The following is an 18,681-nucleotide window of genomic DNA, read 5'->3' as shown; positions in this document are numbered from 1 at the left end:
GCTTGCATCCATTGCGGGATTCAATGCTGCCTTTAGACCCAGAAACCCATCTGGACGTGGCGCGACCACGCAGCGGTGTCGAGAGGGTAGGGGTGTAGCTCGACGGTGATCCAGTGCTCTGCTTCTCTTTCAGGCTGCTCTTCCAAAAGCCACGGTGTTGGATTTGTCCTGTAACAACCTCATTTCCTTGCCGGTAAGGTGCTAGAGAGCCTTGGTGGGGGTGAGGCTGCTGGGAAATATTGAGAAAGGATAACTAGTGCTTCCATAGAGGTTTGCCAGGAGGTTTGGAAGTGGCACTTCCCTCTTCCCGGGGTGGCTGAATGACTCTGCTGTGGGTGACGGGTCCATGCAGGCGGTGGTTTTGGCTGAGGCAGGAGTGAGAAAAGCATTGCACTGCATAAAGATTGCAGTGTCTGCCTGCCAGAGGCTCCCCACACAAATCCACACCAGCTTCATTAGCCCTGGGGGCTTGGGTTTGTTTCTGGTGTTGACGAGGGTTCTGTTCATGTTTGGGTTTTAGTCAGACTTCTGCAGTTTGATGCATCTGGTGAAACTGGATTTGAGTAAGAATCGGCTTCAGCAGCTGCCCTTGGACTTTGGGCGCCTGGTCAACCTGCAGCACCTAGATCTCCTGAACAACCGTTTAGTCACCCTGCCAGTCAGCTTTGCAGAGCTCAAGGTAAAACTGCTTGCTGGGCAGTTACGTAAAGCTTTGGGATGCAGCCCAGGGTCTTGTGATCTTTCTCAAGTTGATTTCTCTGGTAAAGCATCCATCCTGCTGATTACCCGTTCCAAAATCCAGCTGGCTCTGCACCGCACCTCAGTGGAAATTCTCTCACACCTATTGGAAACGTCTTTGCTCAAGCTCTCTGCTTATCTTCTGTACCTGTTTCATTCATGTGAAAACTAGTCCTCTACTTCTGCTTTGGATCTCTTAAATAATCGCAAGACTACCGTGCTCTTACGGCCTCCCCTTTCCTGTCTGCAGAACCTGAAGTGGCTGGATCTGAAGGACAATCCCCTGGATCCTGTCCTGGCTAAAGTAGCAGGAGACTGTCTGGATGAGAAGCAGTGCAAGCAGGCTGCGGTCAAGGTAAGGAATCTGCTTTTATTCTTTTTTTCCTTACTTGGCTTTGTCAGTGGAGGTCCTTCCTCTTTTTGCTTAGCAAGCTGGGCAGCTGCTGCAGCAGTTTGTATTTTCTTCAGCCACTGAGATGCAGGTTCACTGCACTGACTTTGCTGCTGTGCCTGTAGAGAGCAAACACTGGGCTGAGTAGGATTCTCTTCCATTAGTGGAGTTAAGAGAGGAGTAAATGCTGGTTGCCAAGAAAGCAGAGGTGTAATCAGACACACTAATCCATGTCTGGGCTTATAGTTCTGAGTAAAAACCTCTGTAGTTCTGGCAAACTACAGGCTCACGTAAGTAGAAGTACTTTGTAATCCCCTGTATTGGCTACCACCAGGTTGTTTTGTAATAGGGAGATTTGTTTCTTAACCACAAAGGTTCAGGTGGGAATGTGCAAGCTCTCTTCACAGCCATACCTGTAAGGGTCAGAGGGGTTGGGGTCAGCCCCAGCCAGTGTCCTCAGCCATGCTCCCACTATTCTGCTTTGAACTGACCGTGCAACGAGCCCTCTGCAGAGCTCTCAGGTTGTTTTCTTGGACCTTGAAGGTGCTGCAGCACATGAAAGCCATCCAGTCGGAGCAGGATCGACAACGGCAACGGAAGCTCCAAGCAGAGCGAGGTGAGCACAAAGAGCCCTTAGGTACTCTCTGCTGAGGTCTGTTCCTGATGGGTCACACACCTGAACATGCTAACTGCCATCTAACATGCTTGTAACTGTCAAAATCCTGAGGCTCAGGGAGTAGTAGGGTAGAAGGGCTGGAGGGAGAAAGATAGCAGGGGAAAAAATGTGATTTCTTGCCTGAATAATAGTTACATCTCTAGCTGGATTGTGCTGTAGTTTACCTATAAAAACATGAAAGAAGAGCACAGGATTTATTTTAAGGGAAGCCTAATTCTGAGGAAGCCAAATGCAACATCTGTAATACCTAAAAGATTAAAAAAGGATAGTCATTTGATTGGTTTCCTCATTCCAATTGGGAGCAGATAAGCAGGTAATAAGGAAGAAGGTAATGACAACCGTTTACATAAAAAGGAAAAAACTTCCTATTAATCCCCAGAGATGGAGAAGAAACGTGAAGCAGAACAGCGAGCAAAGGAGGCTCATGAGAGGGAGCTGAGGAAGCGAGAGAAGGCGGAGGAAAAGGAGCGCAGGAGACGGGAGTATGATGCTCAGAAGGCTGCAAAACAGGAGGTGGAAAAGAAAACTAAAAAGGAAACTGTGCAGACCCGAAGTAAGTAGTATCTGTTTGGGGTGAGATTGCACCAGATTCCATCCTCGTCATTTCGCTGCTGCTAGATTTTCTTTTCTAAGGGGAACCTATAGGACAGGTGTTACTGCTGCGTCCTTTTCCCCTTCATCTGTGTTCCCAATGAAGTGCTGAGCTACAGAAAGTTCTTCATCTGTTCTAGGGAGAACTTACTTCTTTTTAAGTGTTCTGAACTGTATGTGCAAAACCAGACCTTGTACAACAAAGAGGTGCTTTACACCCTCTCCACTGCTGCCCATGAAACTAAAGCTGAAACTTTTCATCCCAAACACGCATTCTGCACATTTACTTACGTGATAAATATTCATGGCAAAAGACACCCGCAGCACAGGCTGAAGTGTCCTACCTGAACAGCTCATTTCTGAACCAGACTGTTAAAGACACTTGACTAATCCCTCATGTTCTGTGTCTTGTAAATGTTCTGGTTACAGAGCCCGCCTCCAGCTCTCGTCCCCCGCAGCCGCCCCGGCACAAGCACTCCTGGTCACGGTCGGTGCTCAGAATCCTGCTTTTCCTGCTGCTGTGTGTCCTCTGTGTTTTGGCCACCTGCAAGCTGACAGAGCTGCAGCGTCAACCTCTGTGTGTCAGCGTGAACACTCTCTACGAGGATGTGGTGGCTGCTCTGCAAAACCACAAAACCCTTCAAAACATGCTACAACAGAACTCGCAGCAGTGATTGTCCTGGATGGGCACTTGCTTTGTCAGCATCTCCTTCCACCATCTACGCAGCCAGAATTCCTATGGAATTGTGTTCTGATGAAACTGCTTTTAATCAGTCAGCATTGGTTTGCTGGTCCACTCCACACAAAGCAGAGTTATTGTTCACATCATCCTTGCTGTGCATGTTTCTCAGTTGGCCTGTAACTCCCATTACTTGCCTACCTTAACCTAAAGTCTTTAACACTTCTTACCTCCAGGGGATGTTTAACCAGATAGTGAGATACAGCAAGCTGCCAATCTATACGAGTGGGAAAAAAAGAGCCTTTGCATTATCTAGGTAGCTATAGCTCTGTCTTGGAGGTGGAAGGTTTTTAATACATACCCATTCCTTGCTCTCATTTCTATTTGTGCTAAAATTGATGATATGGCTGTATGGGAATAATGGAGGCCTACTCCAGGACCAATTACAAGCGTGTAGGATGGCTGTGCAGCCATGTGTTGGAGCGAAGAAGCTGATGTACTAGTGAAAGGAGCTGAAAATTTTCAATACAACAGTTTTCACAGCAATTTGTCTCAACTGGATGTTTATGTTGCTAATGTGGTTTTAATTTCAATTAGCTCTTTTAGAAACAGCCAACACATTATTTCCTAGTACATACAGTAATGATTTCTAACTACATTGAAGCAGCTGGTGCCAAAAAAGTGGCTGCAGCATACGGAAGGCTTGGGGCCAGCCTGGAGGCTGGTTTTATGTCTGAGACCCAGGGACAGGGTGCTGGCAGTAGCCGTGGGTGCTGAGGAAGGCAGGCAGAAAAGGGCTTTGCCTCAGGGCTTGCTGGGAGGTTTGGTTTGCACCTAGAAAAGAAAACTCGCCTATGCAAAGGCCTGTGAATTATTCATAGTTTCCTTACAGAGAAAAGCAAACAGATGTTTATCATACCCTTAAGGGCTGTGTGAGTACCGAGATGTACACATTATGTTGTTAAGCATGGATATTCTCTGAAAATCGTGCTACAGACTCCACTGAGACATCTACATTAGTCACAGAATCGCTCCCCTCTCTTCTAATACCTGAGATTGTTGCTGGTAAGAGGACTGCTGTGAGGGAATGAACTGTAGCATTCCATACCAAGGTCATCATTGAAGCCTTAAGCCTTCGTCTTTTTGTAAGACTTTTTGTAAAAGTCTGGTTTTCTAAGTATCACACAGAAAAAAGCAACAGCATGAATATCAAGTAAAAGGAAGGAAAGACTGCCTATCTCCACCTTAGCAGTATGTATGTTTGCTGAAGTTCTTTAAACAGGTTTACATATTGCTTTTGGTACCTAACTCATCACATTCTTTAAAAGGCCCTTGCCTGCTATCCAGAAATGTGCAGAAAAAAACCCAACAAACAACATCCAAAGCAACATTTCCTCTCCACAGACATTCCTGCAGCATCTGGCAGGAACCTGCTGCTTAAGTTCATAGAATCACAGACTGGTTTAGGTTGGAAGGGACCTTAAAACTCATCCAGTTCCAACCCCCTGCCATGGGCAGGGACACCTTCCACTAGAGCAGGTTGCTCCAAGCCCCTGTGTCCAACCTGGCCTTGAACACTGCCAGGGATGGGGCAGCCACAGCTTCTCTGGGCACCCTGTGCCAGCGCCTCAGCACCCTCACAGGGAAGAATTTCTGCCTCAGAGCTCTTATCAATCTCCTCTCTTTCAGTTTAAAGCCATCACCCCTTGTCCTGTTCCTACAGGCCCTTGTCCAAAGCCCCTCTCCAGGTTTCCTGTAGCCCCTTTAGGCACTGGAACTGCTCTAAGGTCTCCCCTTAAGGAGCCTTCTCTTCTCCAGGCTGAGCTCTCTCAGCCTGTCTCTAGAGCAGAGCTGCTCCAGCCCTCACAGCACCTCTGTGGCCTCCTCTGGACTCACTCCAACAGCTCCACATCCCTCTTGTGTTGTTGCTCAAGCTGGATGCAGGACTGAGGGGAAGTCTCACCAGAGTGGAGCAGAGGACCCCTCCCTCGACCTGCTGGCCACTTCTTTTGATGCAGCCCAGAACACAGCTGGCTTCTGGGCTGCAAGTTCCCAAATGCCAGGCTGATCAGGTTTACCAGTTTGGATCAGAAGTGTGCTGCTGGCCAGGGAAAGGCTCTTACTGGACCCCTGAAGCCAGCGTGGCAGGTGGGTATTTTTTCATCCAAGACAACACATTTCCAAAGGGTAACTTCCACACATCAGATGCAGTTTAAAATTCACTCCCAACACTCATCTCAGTAAGTGCTGCTGTCACAAAAGACTTTAAGTGTCCTTTTGTGCACACAAGTGCTAACGGCTTCACAGAGAGGCAAGCATGCTCCCCAATCTAATTAAAAGAAAGCTTTTTCTGCCAACTGTTCAGCCCTCATAATTCCAGCACATATAATCAGATTTCAAGACCCTCTATAGATTAAGCCGTCTGGAGACTGAATCAGGGCAGTCTAAATTTATATCTGAAAATTAGTCTTACTCATTCCCATCTGCCATAAAGGAAAACTGAGTCTGCTTTGTGAGGTAAAGCTCTTCCACCTCACTAGAGCAGGTGCTGGGGGGAGACTACACCATGTTGCTTTAGCATTAGGATCTTTCACACTGGCGAGGGAAGACAACTCCTTGCAGTTTAGGACAGCAGTGGAAAGTATTCCTTTCAACAGATGACAGACCTGTCTAGATTCAAGGCCGGTTATTAAAAAGCAAAATTATTAGTCAAATGATTTATTTACTAGGAAAACAAATAAAAGGAACTATCATTCCTCTAAGCCGCGCCCATCTCATGCTCTTAGGGAAGATGTTCTCCCCATTTCTTGTGTAAACTCCAGCCATTCAGCAATTTAATCCAACTTTCTTCTGCTACAGTGAAGTCCAAGTGCATTTTAAGTCTTTTAACTGGGATCAATGATTTTGTTCTCTAAGCGCTTCTCCCCAGAAGGAAGCTGAATACTTAAACCAGTAAATACTTAAAGTAGCAAACAGTAAAATCCTCATTCCGTGGAGCTACCCAGTAATATCCAAATAGAGATCAGGATCATGGGAAGTCATCTGGAGATAGACTCGTCGGGAGAGCTCCGGTCCGATGCGCCGGGAGGTGGCTGTCACACCGTCACCACGGTGCACAGGGATGTTAGCCAGCATGTTCTCCCGCTCCTGCTCTGAGGAGCACCTCATATAGGCCTAAAAGCAACACAAAGAATCAAGAGTATCAACCATTTGCATCCATTGCTCAAAAGAATAATTAAAGCTTTGCATCCGTGGCTGCACTACCCTTGTTCACAATGTACGCTTGATTTTCACCTGGTCTCTCCACAGATCTCATTTGTGAACTTCACCGCCTCACTAAGCAGCTCAATACAAAATCCTTATGTCACATTTAATACCAATTAAATGATGTCTTCCACTCGTTACATTAGCTGGCTCTCTGCACACAGTGCTTGCTATTCTTGAGGCATCCTCACCTGGTTCAGGAGCTGAGGAGAAGGGTAGGTGGACACAATAGCCTCAGCCATCTCCAGGCTGACCCGGTTAAACTGTTGTAATTGTCTCTTCCAAACTTCCAAGAGACCCTTTCCAGAACGATCCACCTTCACCCCTCCACACCACGCCTTCTCTAAGTAGAAGGAGAATCCCATGTTCTCCCGCTCTCGCCTAGGGAGAACAAATAGAGGAGCAAATGAGACAATGAGATATGAAGAAAATCCCATTCCTCCATGAGTTGTCACATAACCAGAGACAGAGACATTTCTCACTCTCTGCTGTTAGAGATGCCATTGGCATCAAAGTAAATGCTAAAAACTTGACCCTATTTTCTTTACCTTTCCTTGTTTAAGACCCAGATTTCCTACTGAAAAAGAAACAACCTGTGCTTGGGAGCAATCCTGACACGAGCCAACACACACGCAAAGTAGTAAACAAGAGTTCACTTTCTGACTGTCAACCATACTAGAACACTTTTAGGTGTCATTTTTAATGACGTCTCCCCTCTTCTCATGGCTGAGATGTCAAATACAGCAGCTGCTGTGATAGGAATACTAGGATTGTGTGAGACTGCACAAGATGGCTTTCTTAGCTACTGGTGCACAACATGCTGCTGTCCTTATCATTGAAAACAGCTAAAGGGTTCACACTCAGTAACGTCTCTCTTGGTTACACACTGAAGAAAAGCTGGTGCTCTAAAAGCCCAACCCTACTTGCATTCCCTTCCCACTCCTAAAATCAGACCAAGAACAAGAGCTTGATGTTAAGATTCCAACATGAAACCAGGGTCTGTCCTCACCCCTCTCTAGGCAGGAATTCAGTTTCCAAGATCTAACCTTATGCTGAAGGAGCTGCACTACAGCTGCTCTGTCCCCTGCTCCTTTAAAGATCATTACCGTGTGTTGTAGTGCAGTACAGCTGCGTACCCGCTATCCCCTCCTGGCACTGTGCAAGTGCAGCCCCTCGCGACCAAACCTCATCTGCTTACTCACTTGAAGGGTGCTTCAGCCACAGATTTTGTGAACATAGTGGCATATACTCCAAGCTCCTCCCAGCTCTCAAAAAAGCGGACTTGGACTTGTTTGCACAGCTGCAGGTCCACCAAGGCCTGTAAACATTGTTAGAAATGAATGGAACAATTCATCTTGTCACATCTTGACAAAAAAAAAAAAAGGGTCACACATCTTGCTATAGGACAAGAACATCCCCTCTCTCCCCATTTTGGGAACAGGTAATTGAAGGCACTGAAGTATTTAGGGGCAGTCTGTCTCTTGCCAGTTAGTATCAGTTTAGCACCTGTGCAGCTCCTCAGTGGCAGCTCTCATTAAACACAGGCCACCCAGCCCAGCTTTGCCAGCAGCCCACCAAGGGTGAGAGAAGCTAACCAAGACTGACATCAGAATCAAGGTGAACAAGAGAGTCCATGGGAGAGCAGTCCATGAGAGTGGGGAACTGAACCCAAAGAGCTCTGTCCACACACATGGACTAACAAAGGCTGAATCCCTCCCACCCAAGAAGGTGTGTGAGTGGGTCAAACGTTCCAGCAGCAGGCAACAAGAGATGGTTGCTGTGTGCCTGTTTTAAAGGTACTCACTTCTTCCACATCCAATCTGGTTATTTCCAGGCCAGAATCCTTAACTGCCTTTTTTTTCCGTCTTCCTTGTTCCCCATCTTGGCTTCCATTTGCTGTTGCTTGTCGCTGTCTCTTTTTTGACTGAAGTCTGAGAGACCAAAGAAGAGTGAAGTGAGGATGGGATCTCATGATCTTCCCCAGGTATTTTGTGGTGATGGGCTGGATGAGTCTTTACTTCTGTTTCTGTACAACAAACAGTGGAGCAGCTCTGGGTGGGAATGCCTCTTATGATCCAGTCTTTGCTAGAAGGAATTAATGTAAAGACCTATGGCGTTTTTCCAGGCCAGAGACAACACAGAAATGTTTGGAGGAAAAAAAAGTTTAACCTGAAATAATTTTCTACTTCAGCAACCGCCAGTGCTAGAATCTTCCCAGGCATTTTCTCCATCACACGAGCTACGTAGGTCTGTAGGGTCTCCTGTCCTTCTATACAGGCCTGGGCCTCCTGCAAAGATGAGCAGAAAACAGGAGTTAAACCACCCTGAGGTACACACACAACTGTAGCAGCCTATGGCTCTGATTCTGCAGGTGAAAACATCTGTTCATGCTGCTCTTCAGGACCAAGCATGCAATATTTGATCTGGCATAAAGCTATGGCAGAAAGAAACAGAAAATAACCCCATTTGAGCTGACAATGTTTGTCAGAATGACAATGTTTGCAGAACTTTGCATTATACAACCCTAGTGGCTTTAATCCACTAATCCATGAAACCATGGCTCCATCCCACATCAAAACCTTCCTGCCGTGAAGAGAATGATGAACACCACCCTGAGAGCACAGCATGTTCGAGTGCACAGAAGTCATAAGCATTCTCACTTGTTTGTAGTTGTGAGCCATGGACAAAAACTCCTCCAAGCGAAGCAGAACCAGGACATTTGGTTCTTCTGTCCATTCATCTCCTTCTCCCATCTGTTTGGATAGAAAAACAAACAGCCAGACCAACAGTCTGTTTATCATTCACTCCAACCGGTGCTCCCACTCAGCCCTCTGAAGCAGGGAGAGGATTAGAGGGTGTTTACTAAATACAATTACTAACGAGTGCAAATAACAGAGGAAGAAAAGGGCAAGAACATGGAGATTTGGCTTGCGCACCTGAAAGGACACAGTCTTTCTCCTCCAGGTGATGCTACAGGGAACAGCCTGATCCTCAACCACACAGGAATAATTTGCAGCCTGCAAAGCACTAAAGACATGTTCACCACCTTCTACCTGCAACAGAACTGAGATCGATGCATGGGTCAGACCTTCACACAGAGGAGACAACAGGCAATATAAGGCTGGGAAGACAAGTACCTGGATCTAGCACCACTGTGATGTATTTCTGGCACTCCCCTGGCCGCTGAGCTTTCAGCATCTTGGCAAGGGCCCTCTTCCTCTCTTTTTCCTCCTCCTTTTGCCTCCTCAGCGCTTCTCGCTCCTTCCTCCTCTGCCACGATCGGCACATTGTCTCCCTTTCCTTCTGACTACGGTTTAGCTTCTTGGGAAGTGGGGATATCTCTGGGCTTGCTCCGCTTACCAGGGGCATATTAGGCTGGTCTATGGAGGTAGACTGAGATGCTGGCAGCAGGCACAAGGAGGGTCTCTCAGCACCTTGTGCGCTCCCTTGGCTGCCACAAGTCACTTCAAACCCCGTATTCCCTGCTTCCATCCTCCCTTTGATCCTCTCAGGCAGAGGGACGACCTCCTCCTCGTCGCTCCCACTGCTCACTACCACGACCATCTCTGCCGCACCCCTCGCTTTAGAGGCGGGAGATGAGGACCGCCGGCGACCCAAATCGCAAGGCGGCGATGGAGATATCTGCAGCAGGGAGGCTAAAGTCGGCAGCCGTTCCTCATCGCTCCCCTCAGAGCTCCGACCGCTTTCCGCCATCCCGCCTTCACCTGAGGTATCCTGAGGGGAAGCCCAGCGCTCATGGTGATTGGTCCGAAGGCGCGCGCGGCCGGCCTTCGGACCAATCGCCGCCAGCCGCGCGCGCTTCCCGCCCTCCCACCGGAACGGGAAGAAGATGGTGCTAGACAAAATGGCGGCTCTGCGGCGGTTGTGTGAGTGAGGGGTTACCTTCACCTTCATCTTCATCCCTTTACAGGGTGGGGAAAAGAGGGAAAGCCGGCCGTGGGGTGGGAGGATTTACTCGGAAAAAGGGATGGGGTGTACCCCGTGGGAGGTCGCTGTCGGTGGCTCCGCTTTTTACCTCAGGCCGCGGAGGTGCTGTGGTGAAGCGGGCGGGTTTCAGGCCCCGCATCGCGGGGTTGTTCGTGCGGAAAGGGGTTTAAACCACCTCAGGTGGTTTAGAGTACAGTGTGCTGAAAGCAGGGGCTGAGGTGAGGGTGGAGTGCTGAAGGCTTTATCCCTTGTGCATTCAGAAACCTCCAGGGATGAGGAATGTCTGTGCTGCTGTTTGCCTTTAAAGTGGAAACATAATCTTTGGGGAACCAGTATTCACGTGTGTTGGGTAGAAACCAAACATTAAGGGGGGCTGCTGTCTCCTTGCGGAGTGTAATAGTCAGGGAACTCTAAAAATACCCCTTTTTAATTGTTAGTTAATAAGTGTTAGAGGCCAGAATACTCTTAATCATTCTTTGGTGGCCCAGGACACAGTTGGCTTTCTGGGCTGCACACTGCCAGGTCGTGTTCAGCTTCTCATCAACCAACACACCCAAGTCCTCCTTAGGGCTGCTCTTAATCCAGTCTCTGCCCACCCTGTACTTGTGCTTGGGATTGCCCTGACCCAGGGGCAGGACCTTGCACTTGGCCTTGTGGAACTTTGAGGTTTCCGTGGCCTCACCTCTCAAATTTGCCTGTGGATCCACCCATCAAATCCATGTATTTCCAGTTTAGAGACAAGGATGTCATACGGGACAGTGTCAAATGCCTTTCACGAGTCCAGGTGGATGATGTCAGTTGCTCTTCCCTGATCCACCAGCACTGTAGCCCCATTGTAGAAAGCCACCAGATTTGTCAGGCATGATTTGCCCTTAGTGAGTTCATGTTGTCTTGTCACCAGTCACCCCCTTATTGTTCATGTGCCTTAGCATAGTTTCTAGGAGGATCTGCTCCATGATCTTGCCAGGCACTGAGGTGATCGTGAGCAGTCTGTAATTCTCTCAGTCTTCCTTTTTTCCCTTTTTAAAAATAGAGGTTATGTTTCCCCTTTTCCAGTCATCAGGAACTTCAAAGGGCTGGCACAACTTCTCAGATGTGATGGATAATGGCTTGGCCACTTCATCTGCCAGTGAGGACCTGTGGATGCATCTCATTAGGTCCCATGGGCTTGTGCACCTTCAGGTTCTTTAGATGGGCTTGAACCTGCTCTGCTGAAGCGGGCGATTCTCCATTCTCCCAGTCCCTGCCTTTGTGATGGTGGTGTGGCTGCAGCTCTTGGCCTTCTCCATGTCCCATGTGATCAGGTCTCCCTTTTCCTTCTGGAAGGGGCCCACATTTTCCCTTTTCTTCCTTTTATCCCCAGTGTACCTATAGAAGTTTCTCTTGTCGCTCAGGTACAAGACCAGGGCAGTGAGCTTGCTGCATGCCCTCCTCACTGCCCAAAGGATCTTGATCTCCATTTCATTGTCACTGCAGCCAAGGCTGCCCTTGAGCTTCACATTCCCCACTAGGCCCTCTCTGTTGGCAAGGACAAAGTCCAGCACAACACCTCTCCTCATTGCCTCCACTATCACTTTATCATTCGGAAAAGGATGTTATAATCAGCGCATTCCAGGAACCTCCTGGATTGCTCCTGCCCTGCTGTGTTGCCTCCAACATTTATCAGAGTGGTTGAAGTTCCTTGCAAGGACCAGGGCTTGTGAATGTAAGGCTGCTTCTGTCTATATCCATAGGGCCTCATCCACTTAGTCTTCTCTTGGTTGGCTCCTCCTCCATCCCCAGGCAGAGCTCCATGCCCTCCAGCTGGTCACTGACATAGAAGGTAACACCCCCTCATGTCCCTTGCCTGTCCTTCGTGAAGAGCTTGTATCCTTCCATTCCAACACTCCAGTCACAGGAGCCATCCCACCATGCCTCTGTGATGCCAGTAAGTCCATAGCTCTGTAGGCTTGCACACACCTCCCACTCCCCCCTGATGAAGCCTCCACTGGCTGGAGTGGCAGGAATTCCTTTGTGTAGCTCTTCAGGTGCTCTCCTGCTGACCCTGCAATCCCTCTCCAGGCTCTGGGCACCTTGCACTGGCATCAAACTGGTAGGAGTGGGACAGATTGAGGTTCCTCTCCCTGGGAACTTTAGTTTAAAGCCTTCTTCACCAGCTTTGTGACCGAAGATGCTCTTCCCCTTCTCAGACACACAGAATCATGTTTCTCAAAGCAAGTCCCATGGTCTAAGCAGCCAAACACCTCCCTGTGGCACCAGTCGTGTAATCATGTGTTGATCTGCTGGATTTCACAGGCCCTTTCAAACCCTCCCCTTCAACCAGGAGGATGGATAAAAAACTGCTGTGCTCCAGAGTCCCTGCTCACCACTCCCAGGGCTCTATAGTTCTTCTTGGTACTCCTCAGACTGCTTCTGGCACTATCTGTTGTGAATATCTGCTTGTGCATCATCCTGGAGCCTTCTTACTTGTAAGATTGCAAAATATTATTGTGTAAGTAAATACCATTGGGTCAAAGGAGAGACTGAAACAGAGATCACAATTTATCTCTTCTCCAAGCAGTATCAGTCCAATCCACAGCTGCCAGGAACATCTTATTTTACAAGGTCTTGCTGAAGCATGAATTTGTGCACGTCCTTTAACATCATTGCTGAGATCATTCCTCCCTGGGCAGCAGCAGCAGCACTTGAGATGTAGCCTCTTAAATGCCTAAGCATGTAAACTTATGGTCAAATTATGGTTTCTCTTGGAAGTACATGTTTTTTTTTCCTCCAGACTTTCTTTTACCTTTAGCTTGAAAGCCTGTCTTAACTGATCTCCTTTAAATCTGAAAGAAAGAAAGCGTGTTAATAGCTTTTTCCAGCTAATGTTGTGGTTCTTGCTTCAAACCCAGTTCTGACAACTCCCCAAACAAGTCTGGTTGCCATCAGATGTGCTTCTAAGAAAAGTGGGAGCAGCTCAAAAAATCTAGGTGGCCGCAGCCCTGGGAAGCGCTACGGGTTCAAGAAAGTAGAAGGTAGGTCCTGAGTATCTGCTGAGTCCCATTTGTTGGGTTTCTCACAGCTTCCCCCTGGTACTGGTTGCAGCAGGAGGTGGCCAGGGCACTCTTCCAAGAGAATGGCAGGGGGAGGGTCAGTGAAACCTCATGATCAAGGGTAGCTGGTGGGAGGGCAGGGTGAGCCAGCCAAAACTGCCTACAGAAACCATGCTTTGATTCTAACTCTGCCTCTCTGGAGCTCCTGGAAGGAGGGCAGGCAGTGGGACACTTTTTCCCCCCAGGCTGCACTGGAAAGATGGGTATTTGAGATGTTTACAAAGAGGCTTAGCAGAAGCCAAAGTACAGATTCTTGCACCTGAGTGCTTATAATTATTACCTTTGCTAATGAAAACATACTGATATAAAAGGTAATAAAACAAATACCTTCAGCAACCAGAAAATGCTTTGCACCCTCAAGGAATCTTTTCAAAGACTAACATTTTTGCCATTGTATAACAATTGCCTTTTATTTCCTGCTAGCAGCATTTTTGGTTAAATGCTTTTAGCATTTCATGTTCATTTTTCCTTAGAAAATTCCCACCAAAAGCTGAGGTTTGTAAGTCCTGGAACCACTTGTGTTCTGGGGAGCTCTGTCTCTCTGCAGCCTGACTCTGTCACTCTGTTGCAGGTGCCTTTGTGCATGCAGGCAACATTTTGGCTACACAGCGGTTGATACGTTGGCACCCTGGGGCTCATGTGAGTTGTTTTCCATCTCTTCCTTGGTTCCCAGAGAACAGGAACCCACCGGAGTCCTGTACTAGGTGCCTTCTCTCAAGCTCATTCTTAATGCTCTTCCCTATATTCTATATAATTCTGAAATGGGATTTCATGACCTGGTATTTCTTAGTCACAGAGCCACACCAGTGCCCCTGTGGCTTGGGAAAGGTCTGAAAGTTATGGATATCCCCAAACACCTCTGCAGCCTTGTGCTTCAGGGTGGAATCAGCATCTCCTCCCTCGTGATGAGCACCATTGTACACTGGTTGCGGGAAGCAACTAGCGTGGTTTTGTTCTAAAATACAAAGCAACAGATGCTGTTGAAACCAGGATATCAAATGCGGCAGACCAATGATGAGGTCTGCTTTAGTGGTGGACCTCCAGCCTTTCCTTCCTAACACTCCTCATCCTCTTCCAGGTGGGGATGGGCCGTAACAAGACACTTTACGCCCTGGAGGATGGGATTGTGAGATACACCAAAGAGGTCTACATCCCTCTGCCCCGCAGCAGTGAAAGCAGAGAAGTGATCTGTCGCCTACCCAAAGGAGCAGTTCTTTATAAAACCTTTATCAATGTTATCCCTACCACAGAAGTAGGAAGCTTTAAACTGGTCACCATGCTCTGAGCCATCACACAGGGATGGATGGGAAGGAGTGACTGGGACATACCACTACAGCTGGACCAGCATCCGAGGACAAGAATATCCTAGCTCTGAAGGTACCAGTTTAGGACTTTTTTTCTTGCTCCTAAAGCACATGTGGGCAGTGCTCAGGTGCTGGGATCACCTGCAGGCATTTCTAAGAGTGTTTAATAAATGCTGCGGTGCTGCTGAAGGCTTTGGCTGTTCATGGAATGCATTACTTGTATTCATTTACCATCTGAAACTCCCTTCCTCTGGGGAACCTGTTCCATTATGCCACTGGATGAGTTCTCTCCACAATCTCTCTTAGGTCATTACTTAATCCCACTAATAATTCCCTCTATTTTTGCTCATTATTAGACATTACTTTTGTATCTTAATTCAGAATACTGCAGGAGTGATCGTTTTCCACCTGCACCTAACTCTGTATCCCTGGAAGGTAGATCTTTTCTTCTAACTCATCCCAATGATTAACTCAAGTATCTGGAATATAACTCAGATACCATTTACTAGCCACAAGAGGCAAGTTCACACTTGTAAAGCTAACTCATGACTAATTGTCATGGGAGGATGCACAGGCCTGGGGTGGTATTTGAAGCTCAGCAGCTGGAGGTGTATCATAAGGCCATAATCTAGAAGACATCCTTTTTGTCTTCCCCTGAGTCATTCCATGACATTTTTTGAGCTTCTGTTGCTCAAAAGAAAGAAGCCCCAATACCTTGTGGACAAACTGATCTCATTTTATCTACAGGTTTGTAAACAATTTGAAACATTGGCTCTGCAGTAGAAAACAGGTTATCAAAATTAATGGTGTAAGGACACCGGTGTGGATGCTATTAGATTGTCTGCTCTGCAGAACATGACTAAGTAAATCAGGTCAACCACGCATGTCCACCTTTGCTTTACATTCCCTGTGGTTCATAGTTCACCAGCTATTTTGGCTGCCTTTCTGTTCTTTCCCAGTCACACAGTTCATCTCTGTGGTTGGTATTTGCATACAGCAGGTGACGCTACCCCTGGGGCCTCTCCAAACCTTTTGTGAAGTCCATACAAAATCACTGTTGGTCACAGAGGACCATTGCTGCAGGAGCACACAGCAGTGCTCTGATGCTGACCCATTCTGCTGCTCTCAGGTGAGGATTCCCACCTGGCAGCCAATACACTGATAAGGTAAAACATTTCATAACCTAAGAAATAAGTGAAGCAGCACAACACCGTGACTGTCTGAGGCCTGATCCTTGGTACAGCTGGCAGTGCTTGCCTCACAGAGGTGCCATATGCCAGCTGCCTGGACGAGCTCTGGCTGAGCAGACCTTCCCTTCCCCTTGGCTTTGTCCCCTGTGTGGAAGCAAGCAGCTGGTCTCTCGCCTTTGGTGACAGTACGTTTGCCAGAGCACACATCCCTGGTTGCTCTGCCTGGCAGTGGCTCTGTGGTTGTCCTTGTGCTGCAGGAGGGATGTCTCTGGTGGCCAGGTCTGACTTGCCTGTGTCTCAGCTGATGGCAAACCTGGGCAAAGGTCTGACATTTGGCCATTCCCTGCAGATGAGAACGATGTCACAGGCACTTCTGTCGCTGACACCATAGGAAGCAGCAGCACACTGAGGCCTTACACGGCTGTGTTTCGCCCAGTTTGGTAGCCAAGAGGGGCCTGGAAAGGGTCTGGCACACCACGTCTGTCCAAGGTCTCTGAGCTTATCACTGGTCCTGAGAAAGCTGGAGGATGCCTCAGAGCATGCTCATAGGGAGGCGGCATCTATTTTTACAGCGGATCAGAAATAACCAGATTATCCCACCTCTTCTCATGGAGCAGATGACAAGGCTTCCAACCACCACCAGCTTGAAATCAAGCTCCTGCAGTCCTCCAAGCAGCAGGCTGCTAGCCAGAGGAACTCCTGGGAGATGAGGGCTTAGCACCCTCATCTTGCACCTTGCAACACAGTAGTGCACGCTGAAGAAGCACTTTCCCCCTGCTCCCACCAGGTCTCTGTGCCAGGTTCCAGCTCTTCCCTGGTCCCCTTCAAGGACTGGTCACTACTTGTCATAAGGCCAGAAGAGGTGCTCTTGACTTTTCATCAAGAGGACTCTAGCTCACTTTCCTTTGACCAAAGATCAGTTACTGGGATTATACAGGCATCTACAAACCAGGCTTTCTGCCCAGGTTTTGGTAGCAAGTCTCACTACACAGCAGCAGGGAGGAACCTCCAGGCTGTTATGTGTATTTTTGGCAGAGCTGAGCCAGCTCTCTCCCTGTGAGGAGCCACAGAAGCAGCACAGGGATGTTGTGGAAGTGCTCCCCTTGCAGCTCCTTACCTCCTCATCTTTGGGGCCTTACTTTCTGCCCTCAGGGCTCTGGTTTCAGGGCAGCTCTCATTAGTAACAGTTTCGAACACTGAGTAGCAAGTGCCAGCTAAGCCAGACTTCAGGTACAGCTTTAAGAGCTCAAAATCCAGGCAAACTGGTGAACCTTTAGTGCTCTACGCAGGGTTTCAAATGTTTCTGCTGTGCTTTTGTCAAGGAGGTCTCTGTTCAGTGGGAGTCTGTCGGGACACTGCTACAGGACCTACTTGGCAGATGCACTCACTTTTCTCTGTTCTATTGAAGGAGTGCAAATCTTAAACAGGCAAAGCCGTCCGCTCAGAAATAACACTTCAAGGTAATAGAGAAGGGCCTCCAAAAGGCAGGGAGAAGGAGGGAGTGAGAAACCCTGGAAACCTTGCAGGTCTAAAAATAGCATTCCAGCTTGGACTTGCACCGAGCAGATGATCTGAAGGGCTCACCCTTTCAGCAGCAGCTCTGCCCTGCCTCCCACACTCCGAGAGCTCGATCATTAACCAGCACAGATGAACACCAAAGGAGCCTCCCGATACCCTTTGTGCCCTTCCCAGAGATAAAGGCTGTTGGAGTAAGGCAATTGCAGAGAACAGAGTCCTGCAGCAAGACCCAGATGCAGACCAGAGGTGGGGAACTGCCCCTGGGGCTCTGCCAGCAGCCCGGTGCAGGGGTCAGAGAGCTCACCTCCTGGGAAGGCTCTGCCCACAGCCCGAACCTCTCAGCAATCATCTGGTGGATCTCCCGCTGGCGATCTTTCTTCCGCACGCTCTCGTAGCTGGGCAGGCGGGGCTGCTCCCAGTAAGGGACCTGGTACGTGCTGGGGGGCCCGACACAGAACAGCTCGTCCCCCTAGAAATGCCCAGCCAGAGGAGAAAGGTCAGTGTGGTGGTGGCTTTGTTTGCTAGAAGTTCGTGACTTGGTGCCACCTGAAGTTACCTCAGGGTTTGAAGTTGTAGCTGCCCTTCCTTGAACCCTGAGAGAGGAAATCCTCCCTCCTGAGAGATAATCACATCATGACGTGCTTGGAAGATCCCAAGCCCCAAGGGATCTGCCTGGCACTTACCATGGTGTCCTGTGCAGTATCCCTGCTCCCCACATCCCCCTCCACACGCAGGCAGCACTTACCAAAGCTGCTCCTGCTGCCCAGTGCCTTCTCCCTCTGCCCCAGGAGCCCCTAGATCCCCATAACCATGGCCTTTTCACTGCCATTCCCCCTCTGGCTCCCATCAGGACCCAGCCATTACCTGCACGCCCGGGTTCTCAGCTGCAGCACTCTCCAGGCGCGAGGTTCTGCACTGGGGGCCCACCAGCCGCTGGCTGCTGCTGAAGTAGGGTGGGGGGCAGTCCTGGAAGGAGGCATGAGACATTAGCAAAGCCAAAATCCCTCTCATCCTGCCTGGCAATGAGCAGAAGTGAGCTGGCTCACATGGGCCAGGCTGGGAAGTGGAGCTCTGCAAGAGGGGACAACCATCCTTGCCCTTTTGGCTGATGTGGCTCTCACCACCAACCTCCACCTGCCTCTTTACCAATGCTAACATCCTCACCAGGCACCACAGAACCTGAGCCCAACTGGAGGGACAGCAGCCCAGGCCCAGGTTTCATTCAGACTCAGCAGAACCACCCTCTTGATTCATCTATTTAGGACAGTAAACCAAGCCAATATTCCGCTA

At 48.7% G+C, this 18,681-nt stretch overlaps 3 protein-coding genes across 3 annotated transcripts; 2 read left to right on the top strand and 1 right to left on the bottom strand.

Moving 5' to 3' along the window:
- Window positions 1–133: 133 nt before the first annotated feature.
- Window positions 134–3,308, top strand: LRRC59 (leucine rich repeat containing 59; the record flags this gene model as incomplete). Its single annotated transcript, XM_010014121.1, has 6 exons — window positions 134–193; window positions 521–679; window positions 989–1,093; window positions 1,673–1,745; window positions 2,185–2,358; window positions 2,826–3,308. Coding segments are annotated over 6 exons (816 nt in total), but the record flags the coding sequence as incomplete, so codon positions are not given.
- A 2,764-nt stretch (window positions 3,309–6,072) lies between these two features.
- Window positions 6,073–18,252, bottom strand: EME1 (essential meiotic structure-specific endonuclease 1). The gene is made up of 9 exons (XM_010014120.1): window positions 18,245–18,252; window positions 9,477–10,033; window positions 9,276–9,403; window positions 9,000–9,092; window positions 8,509–8,627; window positions 8,144–8,306; window positions 7,542–7,657; window positions 6,531–6,720; window positions 6,073–6,249 (listed from the first exon to the last, which is right to left on the bottom strand). Exons 1-9 carry the CDS (start codon window positions 18,250–18,252, stop codon window positions 6,073–6,075), a joined length of 1,551 nt encoding a protein of 516 aa, XP_010012422.1.
- MRPL27 (mitochondrial ribosomal protein L27) lies at window positions 10,205–14,664 on the top strand. Its single transcript, XM_010014119.1, has 4 exons — window positions 10,205–10,226; window positions 13,179–13,301; window positions 13,951–14,018; window positions 14,458–14,664. Exons 1-4 carry the CDS (start codon window positions 10,205–10,207, stop codon window positions 14,662–14,664), a joined length of 420 nt encoding a protein of 139 aa, XP_010012421.1.
- Window positions 18,253–18,681: the final 429 nt, after the last annotated feature.

Source organism: Nestor notabilis, unplaced genomic scaffold (assembly GCF_000696875.1).
Source record: "Nestor notabilis isolate BGI_N333 unplaced genomic scaffold, ASM69687v1 scaffold1015, whole genome shotgun sequence".
NCBI lineage: Eukaryota > Metazoa > Chordata > Aves > Psittaciformes > Psittacidae > Nestor > Nestor notabilis.
The sequence above is the reverse complement of the archived record's forward strand: the minus strand, read 5'-3'. Positions and strand labels throughout refer to the sequence as shown.